The 12,185-nt window shown below is 32.3% G+C and overlaps 1 protein-coding gene across 1 annotated transcript; it reads right to left on the bottom strand.

Annotated features, from left to right (window-relative positions):
• Window positions 1-5,033: 5,033 nt before the first annotated feature.
• On the bottom strand, window positions 5,034-11,050 carry LOC114377478. Its single transcript, XM_028336044.1, has 7 exons — window positions 10,812-11,050; window positions 10,588-10,727; window positions 9,548-9,676; window positions 9,193-9,330; window positions 8,430-8,522; window positions 5,967-6,029; window positions 5,034-5,108 (listed from the first exon to the last, which is right to left on the bottom strand). The coding sequence occupies exons 1-7, from the start codon at window positions 10,987-10,989 to the stop codon at window positions 5,034-5,036; spliced, it is 816 nt and encodes a 271-aa protein (XP_028191845.1). The 5' UTR covers window positions 10,990-11,050.
• Between the last annotated feature and the right edge of the window lie 1,135 nt (window positions 11,051-12,185).

Raw genomic sequence — 12,185 nt, forward strand, 5'->3', positions numbered from 1 at the left:
AAGAAAGTACCTATAATTTGTTTTCGGAGCATTCTTTAACACTGTTTAATTGCCTAAAAGGATTATAAAACTATATTATGTATACACATAGTTAATAGTAATAGAGTTTCCAGTTTTTTCATTATTCTACATCGGTTGAGTGATAAACGATGTAGAAACCCTTCAAATTCTACATCGGTTGACTTATAACCGATGTAGAAACCTTGCCATTTCTACCCATTCTACATCGGTTCAGTAATAAACGATGTAGAAATCTTTCAAATTCTACATCGGTTCAGTAATAAACGATGTAGAAATCCTTCAAATTCTACATCAGTTAACTTATAACCGATGTAGAAACCTTGCCATTATTACCCATTCTACATCGGTTGATTGATAATCGATGTAGAAACCCTATCATTCAACATCGGTTTCAGTCTTAGAATCGATGTAGAAAGCTTACATTCTACATCGGTTGAGCTACACAACCGATGTAGAAAGGTCATCCTTCAAAGATGGTTCTTGAACCGATGTCGGTATTCAACGACACTGTGTTACCACCACGCGTCATAACCGATGTAGAAAGTCCATTAGAACCGATGTAGAAGGCCTTTTTTTTAGTAGTGTTTCCTGTTTTTATTTTCGCCGGAAATATTTTCAAAAATCCAACCAAACACATTTTCATCACCATTTTCTGTTTTCAGTGAAAATAAAAACTGAATACAGTCAAACAAACACCCCCTTAGGTTGTTATGTTATCTATCACTTTTGATTATATATTTGTACCAAGGTTTGCTTCTGTTTTTCTTTTGGTAAGATCTTTTGATTTTAGTTCTATGTAAAACTTAAAATTCATTATTATAGTAACCTTTTTTATTTTCATATTATTTAGTCTCATAAGTTTATGGTATATAAAAGATGAATAATATCATTTCTTGGATTTATTAGTTTGTATATATTTAATACAAGCTGGATCAAATTACATCGATGTAACTTTGATAACTATTGTACTATTTTATAACTTTCAACTTAATAATATTTTCTTAAAATTCACCGTTAGATTAAAAATCTCTTTCACATATATCACATATACAAAATTTTATATTAATCTAAATCATTTGTTACCTTGTTCATATATATTAATATAAATATTTTAAAATATACTAAAATATGGATCATTTGATTATCTTATTCTTGTTGTTAAATTTTGACACAAAAGATGTTGATAATATGAAGGTATATTCAATTATTAGATCGATAAAAATCATATTCTATATCAAGTTATAAAAAAGGTGTAATAATTGTTAAAATTATATCGGTGTAATTTGATCACTCCTCATTTAATACATATCCACAATTTATTAATATGTCATGAGTGGATAATACAAATGGGATAATAAAATGCAATAATTTATGATATTTACCTATTTTACAATTCCATTCCATTTGCAATTTATGTTAAAAGTTCTGGTAGATTTAAATAATATAATTAATTTCTTAATGAATGAGGGATTTTAACTCAAAAAAATGAGTTAGGAATTTGTGTTAAGAGAGAAAAAGATTCAAAGCATAGTTGTGAAACCTGATTCGATCCGGTCGGTTGAACCGGTCCCATCGAGATCTGATAGCCTAACTAGATCGATTCTCTTATTGTATCAGTCACACAATTGATCCAAGATAACCTGACTAAATCCTATCAGTTAGACACCGGATCCCAGTTGGACCAGTCCGACTTGGTTGGTTTCACAACTATGTTTCAAAATTATACCTACTACACTAACCTCACTTTCTCATATATTCTCTCAGAAAAAGATGAAAATAAAATTTTAATTAGTACTTAAAAAATTTAGAAAATTAAATCGTTGTTCTACATCAAATTAACTATCTATCAAATTAATTGTTACGTTAATATAAAACATAAAAAAAGGGAAAGTCACTAAATTATCACAGCTTAAATATTTTATTGGACAAGAAAACTTTTTTATTTATAAAATTGTTAATTAATTTTATTTTTATTTATTGTTCTGGCTTGGGGTATCCTGTGCAGTTTCCCTGAGGTTATGACAAGCTTGAAGTTTATTCTTAATTTGCTTCCTTTAGTAAATTAGTTCAACTTTCGCAAATATTTTTTAATTGCTTCAATTTTAGGTCAATTGAAGGTAGTATAGTAGAAGAATTGGAAAGGGGTTCCTTTAAACGCCGTTGTTGGCATTGCTGCTCGAAATGAGAAAAAACACCACACCGCAACTATGAATGTTATTGAGGGGTTTCCGATCATCGTTATTGTTGTTGATATTGTTTCTGTTTTTTTTTCTAATAATCTTTTTGTTACTTTTTTCATTCTCTGATCGTGGATTGTGTTGATTCATATGAATATGGCTGTGTATCAATTTGTTTGTGTGGGTTCATGTTTTTTATGCCTGAGATTTTTCATCTGAGACAGTCTTCTTCGTTAAGAAGTTGAATTAGTCTGTGTGTTTTACTGGAATTTTGTTTTGAGTTTGACTTTCGTAGGGTTCTGTTATAGTCATGTTTGTATCAGTGTTTTGTGCTGTATCTTATTTAATATGGCTTTGTTTGTTTTGATCAAGTCAATCTTCGTTTTTAGAGTTGAATGGTCCTGTCTATTTTGCTGGAATTCAGTCTTCAGTTTTATGTTCAAGGGGTATGGATATAATGGTATCATTGAAGTGAGCAATTTGTGATCGTATAATTTATTTTTGTAGGTTTCATGTGATTTGAGTTTGGTTAGTCAAGAAATAATTGATGGATGATGATAGTAGAAATGAATAAAATGTCTGCTCCTTCATGTACACAACGCCTCTATGAAAGTTATCCCCTCCCCCCCCCCCTCTTTTGAGGCCATTCACTGTGCTGGAAACCTTAAAAAATTGATAAACAAGCAACAGTTTTTTGGTGTAATTTCTTACTATCCTTCAAGCTAAATGTAGCAGGAATCTGGTTAATTTTGTTGATTAAAATGCTTTTTTGGTATTATGGTTTGTCAAAATTTTCAATTTGAGCCTTTATTTGCTATAATGTTGGATGCTATTCCTTCTCTGATATTTTTTAATGATTTATAAATTTTAGATTTTATGAAGTTACTTACTGAATCAATAAGTCTCTTTTTCACAAAAATTACTCTAGATAAAAGTGACCATGACCATGTGAAAGACACCGTAACAAATTGGCAGTAGGTAAGAAAATGACAATACTTTGTCACCAATCAGTGAATTGAACTGCTACTCTGGAGACTTTTTATTCCAAAGCTCATGTACTTCATTGTTAAACTCAAATGAATAAATATATTTATTGAGAATTCTTAATGTTCTTGGATTGTCACTTGCTAAACACAAAAAAGAATGACTATACGTTCAAATGAAAAATTTAGCATAACTTTTAACTTGTTGTTTTCCATAGTTTTCTTGTTTTTAAATTTTAATATTGATTTACATGAGGTCTTTTTGGTGATATGAATACTAGAGGTCTGATTGGTAACTTTACAATTATTTGTTACTTAGAACCTTGAATTGGAGAGTATGCGTCGGAGGTCGGCTCAGGTGCGTGTCCCATTAGATCCTAATGCTTGGCAACATTTTTTTCAAATCACATTTTTGGAATGACTGAAGAGCCCCTAGACTTAATTTGGAGCCCTTATAAAAGCTACTTTACTCTCCTCTTCATTCATGTTACAAACAACCTAGCCTCCTTCCTCCTTCTCTCTATAATGCATAATCTTCTCTCTAGAATATTTTCACAACCACTAACCATATCCAACCAAATTCAAGTATGTTGTAGAGGGCATCAAGAGCTACACGAGGATGGTTTTCATTTTAATTTTGGATCTCATTTTTATAGAAGCCTACAAGTTACAGGAGAGTATTTCCTTACTCTTGGAACCTATTGGTCTAATGGGTGAAGCTAAGTTTCTCAATGGTGTTGTTAGTTTGTGATAAATTTCGTATTTGGTTCTGTTTGGCACTACGAATTATTCTGTTAGAATCTGATGATTTGGACTGCTAAAATGAGGATTGATACTTCTCATTATGTACCAACACGACCATCATTTGAGGATTGATACCTCTCATCATGAAGAATGAGTGAACATTTGTTAAGAATGGGTGGATGACATGTAGTAGGTACACCGGGGGACAATCCAAATGATTCAAAGGAACCTGTGGGAATGTTGAGTGCTGATAATCTGACTAAGGGCATTTCTGGTTAGTTCGGGGGACTTGCGGGCCTCATTTGGCATTCTTGACTATAGTGAAGTTATATCCATGGTTGGTGAAAGTGTCATGTTATGTATCGACAACAGACGTGTCCTCCTAATCGTCATCCATATATTGTGTAAAACCATTAAGGCCTACGAGGCTTAGTAGCAATGTTTGCAAAAGACCATTAATGCCAGTGCAACTTATTGGCAGTGTGGACCCAAGATGTGATAATGCATGAGATAGATGTGCGGACTAGGATACCGTGAATGTTGTTTGCTAGTGAGCCACAAATGGTGGTTGTGTAGGTTGTGTGTGATAATTCTTTGTTTGTTTCTTCTAAGTGAGCGAAGGACTTATCACTACTAAAAAAAAGGCCTTCTACATCGGTTCTAATGGACTTTCTACATCGGTTATGATGCGTGGTGGTAACACAGTGTCGTTGAATACCGACATCGGTTCAAGAACCATCTTTGAAGGATGACCTTTCTACATCGGTTGTGTAGCTCAACCGATGTAGAATGTAAGCTTTCTACATCGGTTCTAAGACTGAAACCGATGTTGAATGATAGGGTTTCTACATCGATTATCAATCAACCGATGTAGAATGGGTAATAATGGCAAGGTTTCTACATCGGTTATAAGTTAACCGATGTAGAATTTGAAGGATTTCTACATCGTTTATTACTGAACCGATGTAGAATGGGTAGAAATGGCAAGGTTTCTACATCGTTTATCACTCAACCGATGTAGAATAATGAAAAAACTGGAAACTCTATTACTATTAACTATGTATATACATAATATAGTTTTATAATCCTTTTAGGCAATTAAACAGTGTTAAAGAATGCTCCGAAAACAAATTATAGGTACTTTCTTCTGTTTCTTGAGACCATCGGTATTTTCCTGCGTATCCTGCGTATGATAGAACATTTAAATGAAGTCCAACATCTTGATTTAAAGAACTATAATATAGGTACTATTTTCCAAATTTGTCTTTTAAACATGTTGAGATAAAGCAATGTCAAACTATCCAGTAAATCAAGAATGAAATGTCAGGCAGGTAAAGCAAAATCATTTAGGCCTATTTGCATAAGTTTTTCGATATAGAGGAAAATAAGAAGAAAAAATGAAATAAACTTCTCCCATAAGCTAATTTTAGATTGTAGGAGAAGACAAATGTCAACCAGTGTCCTAAGGATATTATTGGTTAAGGAACTAAAAATAGAAATATTTTTATTGGGAGGCATAAAATTACAATACCCATGATATTTTTTGCACTCTCCTATGATTCTTCATAATAAATACTTTCTCTTTTTAATTTCTTAACCAATGCCCTTAGCAATATTCGTAGGAGAAAAAACTTATTTAAACTTCTTATTTCCATCCCCTGTAAGTTCTTAAAGAAGAATTTATCCAAACAAGAACCTAGGTCCTCTTTGGACTTAAGAAACACTTGTGAAAAAAAAAAGATAAAATGAATTGAAGGTCTCTAATAAGTTAAAATTAGCTTATGTATCCGTTAAAATCAGGTTTAGGAGAAGCTAAATGGGATATCCTTCTTTCTATAAGTTAGCATATGCATAACCTAATTTTTAACTTATAGGAAATTTATTCATTTTATCCTTTTATTTTCTTCTCTTTTAAGTAGCTAATGAGAAGTTTATCCAAACAAGGTTTTAATATGAGATATTTTCTTGTGTTGGTGAAACTCAAAAAGTATCAATATTATTACATGCATTAAAAAGAAAAAACAGTTCTAGAGAGAATTACCATTTCATCAAACAATTCATTCAGGAGTTTAAAATTGACTTTAGATTTGAGACCCTGCAAATTCTACAAGCAAACAAGTATTGTCAGTAATTTATTAACAATTTCAGAAGATCTTATGTGAATAATTAAAATGAATCTAAAAAATTTGACCAACAAAGCTGCACACACATAAAAAAACCCTAAATCACAAAAAATCTAAGATCATCTTTATCTAAAAAGATGTCAACAAAGAAGCCTTAAACCTGAATTCTCAAGGATTTGAAATTAGAGTTCCAAATGATAGTTCTATCGCCCATATGGACCCTAGGGAGCAAAAGTTCACTTTTGAGTTCCTTTTCTACTCGTCTGTTCTAGACAGTTACAAACCACCCACCTAACAGTGGATTGGGCTAAACCGTGCTAATCAAACATACCATTAGCTTTAACAGGCCAAGTCACCCAAGCACCCACCCAGCAACAATCCAACCAATCACACATCAACATCCCCTATCAACTAGGAAAATATGCATTAAAAGAGAACAAACTCCAGAAAAATTTAATAATAAGATCCTACTAGAAAATACAAAAACAAATATTCTCTTAATAATTACAAATGTATCATAACCTAGTAATTTTTGGATTAACCTAATCCCTTGATCCTGGGGTTTTACAAAGGAATCCCATGGGATTTTTAGACTATGTATACACACACAAGCATGACTGATTCAAAGATGAGTTATGCATAATGCATTGAACAGAAGTAGAAGAAAGCTTTAGCAACCCCCAATAACATAGGAAGTAGAAGTAAGGAGATGACAGATGACGGACCAATAAAAAGAAAAGGGAGGAAGAAAAATAAGGAACATGACTCATGACTTATTGGAGCATGTATGCCTACGAACATTTCCTTCCTTCCTTCCTAAAGTAGGTCCCAAAAATTGCAGACTCAATCGAACAAGTTTAAGTCAAACTCTCAAGCAGCAACTATCTGAAGAGTTTAAGCTAGTGCAGTGCTATTGTGTCAGGAACAATTTATACCTCAGATTCCCCCTCACGTGTAAAATCTTTAGGCTTGAAGCCAGGAAACCTCTAACCTATTGGCCATAAGCACTTTGATATACCATGTTGAGGACCAACTCTTCTAAAATCTTATGCTACTAGGTACTAGCCAAAAAATGGTCTATAACTATAAATCGAACATGAACACCATAACCTCTAACATGAACACCTCTAACCTTTCTGGATTTTGCCACAGCTTCAGTAGAAGATGCAGCAAGCTCTCTTGCCGCTAGTATATCCTCCGAACAATTTCCAAATTTTGCCTCAAAAGCTTTCTTGTTAGCTGTTGCAGTTGCTTCCTTGGCTGCCTGCTCCTGAAAAAAAAAAAGGAAGATTGAGTGAGATCCGTGCATATTAACCTCCCAAATAAGCCTAAAATTAAACAGAAAACTAGGAACAAACAAAAGTACAAGCACCCAGTTTTTAATCTAATATTAATATTATTCTCTTTTATTTATTTATTAATTTTTATATGTGTAAAATAACCTAAAAAAATATTTATTTTAGAATAAAAAGATTACCTCCTAATTGATATTTGAGTCTACAGGTTTTCCTTTGCTTTGAATTGGACATCATTCCTTCCCTTTATATTATATTTAAATTAAATAAATAAGACTCATAATTCGGCTTGTAAGAAGGAGGGAAGAAATAAGGGAGTAAAAAAAAAAGATAAGCACATTGCATAGTCACAATTAATGTTCTGTAATTTAATCAATTTAATATGCTTAAGGGAATGCAGTTTTATTTTTGCATTTAATATTGTAATTTATTGTGCCACAATTCATTCATACCATTTATTTCTAAGTTGCACACTTATATATACAATTTTATATTCTTTTTCAAAAAGGAGGCTCATAATGTCTTGCAAAGGAAAGAATGGAGGGAATCAGAAAGAATAAGGAAATATAGAACCAAAAAAAGGAATAAGTGAATAAAAAAAAACAAAACACGTACTTACAATTTATGTTCTATAATTTAATCAACTAACTTGATTTAAAGGAATATAATTCAATACTTTTATTATGAAGGATCATATAAGCTCAATGTATATTAAATGTAGACGTAGAAATAAATTTTCTCACGATAAGTTTTAACATAATAATTAAGGTCTTACTCAAATCTTATATTTATCATTATCTTAACCAAATATAATTTATGAAATAGAACTTTGTTACAATAATTTAGTTATAAAGGGTAGGAGTGACAAAATAGATCAACTTAACTTTATTCCTCATTTCAAAAGACTGCACATAACGTCAATATATAGACTAAACTACATCAATGTTAAAATCTCCTAAAAAAAGAAACTAGGAATTTAAAAAATACATACAACCAAGTAGAATATACAGGACATTTTACAAATATACAATGTATTGGGCTATAAGAATATCTAAAGAAAATGTATGTCTCTTGTTGAATAAATACCCTTTTTTTATTAGACATTTGGCCAAAGGCCTCTGCAGCAGATTGAGCTGGCCTTGTATTTTTTGCCTCATAAGCTCGTTTCTGTCTCATTTCCTGCAATAGTGTATTCAACAAACAAAAAAAATTATACGCTTGAAGTCTTGCAGTAGTTTATGCAGCATAAATGATACTATGTAAACAAAAAAAAACAGTGCATAACTATTGGATCCACTCTACGAAAGCACAGCCATTGAAAAGTATATCGAGGAGTATCATCAATTTGAAAATAAAGCAGTTAAAAAAAATTCTGTCAATCACAAATATATTTTTCAGTGGTAATTAGCACTTTCTGCTTGCACTAGCCATGAAGTCCCAATTTTTTATTTCATAGCAACTAATTCCAAACTAATGCCCATGTTAGTAAAACATGAACGACATTATAAAGAATTGAAACACTTCGACAATTGAGTAACTTATTTTATGTGATCTTCATCAATCTTACCATTGAATTGTGAGAAATATAGTGTTCGTGAATATCAAATTTCAAATAAATTGGTTATTGATAAGCCAAAATCTAGTAGTCAGTTTTATAAATTATGGAAATCATATTTATGTTAATTAAATGATGTACTAATAAAGGATTAAAATCAAGTTGACATGACACTTCTTGACATAATTTATGTAATGAGAGATAAAAATCTAATAGTGGATTTAATGAAATATTTATCTTAAGTTACTTATGGTCTAATTTCACACGAAGAACCTCACAAGATTCAGAAAGTACCTTTTTGGATTTTGCCACAGCTTCAGTAGAAGATGCAGCAAGCTCTCTTGCCGCTAGTATATCCTCCGAACAGTTTTCAAATTTTGCCTCAAAAGCTTTCTTGCTAGCTGCTGCAGCTGCTTCCTTGGCTGCCTGCTCCTGAAAAAAAAAAAAAAGGAAGATTGAGTGAGATCCGTGCAGATTAACCTCCCAAATAAGCCTAAAATTAAACAGAAAACCAGGAACAAACAAAAGTACAAGCACCCAGTTCTGAATTTGAACTTCTAATCACGATAGATAGTAGGAAAAAAAAAACTTAACGGACAACTTGATCTAGCACTATTAAAAAGAAAATAGTAGATAAAGTTATATGTACCTCAAGATACTCCCTATATGTTGTTTCCCACAGTATCTTCTTGATATGCTTCCCCTCCTCATCATGAATGTACAAATCAACTTCTTCATCATCAATATCAGATAAAGTTTCTGATTCATCATGAACGTACTAAATGTATTAAGAGATTAAACTCATTAGGATAGGTTAGTGTTAGTGGTGAAGGTTTAGACAGTCTGCATGTAATTCTAAGTTCAAACTTATAGCTATCATTATATGTTCGTTAGCATGTTATTTAATTGAGTCAAATAAGAATTATTTAATTGAATCAAATTCGTTAACATGTTTGATTTTGGCAGGTAATGATGCTCTCCAAAACTGATAAGCTACATATATGTTAATAGAAGAAATGGAAAACAGAAAAGGACAAGTTAGATAGATATATATTGTCTATTTCCTGTCCCCAAATCTGCAACTGGCAAAAGTTTGAGATTAGCAAACCAGAAAGAATGGCAGAAATCAACAAAACATATTATCGATACCATTTAAAAAATACAGATATTTTAATTTAGTATTTAAAAATAATTTTCATCAAGGATAATGGCAGATAATTAAAGACTACAAAGTTCTTGTGGCAATAAGCTATTATTAGATTCCTAGATACAGTCATGTAACAAAACTATAAAGCACCAGACAACATTGCTTTGGATCTACCTATTCAAGCAACAGGTTGAATCATTAGCAGTAGTCATGCTTATAATCATCAGTCAAAGCCAATTATTGTGACATCTAAATATACAGGACTTCAGCCTATATACTATCTCCAAACAAAGAGTTCCATAATTTTCCTATAATTATCAAATGAAAGCATAAACAAAGTGTTGAACACCTATTTCTATAGCCATTAACATATTGATCCATATGTTGCAATAAAGGAGCACCAAGTTAAAAACTACCCAATTTATATTTTAGAACTCCCCCTCACCCCCACCAAAACACCCACACACACACCAAAGAAAAAAGAAGAAAAATATAGTTCATTGAATAAAAGGTACTTTGAGAGACATAGCAAAAAATAGAACCTCAGCAGCCAGGGAATTCTCCAACAACTGAGCTTTTTGAAGACTCATATTATCAGTAGCAACAACAATGTAGAATCTTGGATTAAACCTACCTTTCTGTAACACTGCTAGTAGATTAAGCATCTCAGCAATATGACCACCTACAGCAGATAAAACTATAAATTTGTGGAATTCTCATGAAATGTTTTGATATGGATGGAAAAGAAGGAAAAGAAAGTGCAAACCTGATCCTAAAATAATAAGGGTACTAAAAGGTTTTGAAGCCCTTTTGCTCAAGGGCTTGCTGCTACAGTATAAGACATAAAGGAGACGAACCAAAATCAAGGAGACAACAAAAACAGCACTTGAAAAGACAGCAATTGAAGATATGCTAGAGAAGCTGCAGCCATTGCTTTTATCCATTAGAGGTAGCTTCAAGATATCAGTCAGAGCTACAATTACATCTTCACTGCAGAATTCAGGAGAAAATAAATGTTGTAGATAATATTAGTTTCATAAGCATCTATTTATACTTACAAGTAAATAACTACATATATGGAAAAGAGAGACGCACTGCTAGAACAGACACTGCATACAAGACTAGATTTTGCATATACAAGTGTACTAGACTAGACAAAGGGCAGAAACAGAAATACAATTAAGTGTACATACACAAACACCACTGTTCTCCGTCTTCATCACCGTGTCTTGTCTTTCTCATGAAGAGTATACGCAGCAGAATAAGAAAAGGTGGAAGCATAGCTGGAGGTAATAGGAATTGCCGACATCGAAATTGGCAGAAGCAAAATGAAGAAGAAGAAGAACAAAAAAAAGTGAAGATGAAGCACGTTACATGTATGGTATGATGGCGTTAGCGATGACGGCTAAGGAACCCTAGAGGAGGAAGAGCATCAAGGAGGGCACCAGCGATAACGGCGAAACCCTAGAAGCGGAGTCGAAGAATGAGAGGGAAGTTGAAGTGTGAGAACGCGAGAGGTTGGAGGGAGAAAATGAAATATTAAAAAATGTAGAGTCATATTCTAAGGCGGTTTTTATAAAAACCGTCTTAGAATTACGGTCTTTTAAAGGCATTTTTCCGAAAACCGTAGTAGAGGTGTTGCATTTATTTACCAAAGTGCCATTATGTTCTTTCTAAGCCGGTTTTTCATCAACCGATGTAAAATGGTTGTCGTAAAATCCCACTTTTCTAGTAGTGTATCTGTTTGTGGGTTAGCATCTTTGAGTGTAGGAGGATCCCTAGGAACTTTTATATGTGTTTAGTCATCTTACTTAATATTTACCTTCGATACTTATTTACTTATGTATGGTGGCCATAGAGACTCATCTCAAATCTATGTATGTATATATGTATATATATACATATACATGATGGTATTTCAAAGATCTGAGGTGCTTTATTTAAAGTTTAATTATTTATACATATCAACTTATGGCTTTAAATGAAACAACATTTTGTAAATATGTATGTTGCATACAATTTCGAAAATAGATCACTTTTTTTCCAAGTTGATAACTTTCATTAGAAAAAAGAGGGTTGAGGAGCCTTCATGAAAAAATTTATTTCAACACTTATCAAAAGGTTTTGAATTCACTTGTTT

This window comes from Glycine soja, chromosome 1, assembly GCF_004193775.1.
Source record: "Glycine soja cultivar W05 chromosome 1, ASM419377v2, whole genome shotgun sequence".
NCBI classification, from domain to species: Eukaryota; Viridiplantae; Streptophyta; class Magnoliopsida; order Fabales; family Fabaceae; genus Glycine; species Glycine soja.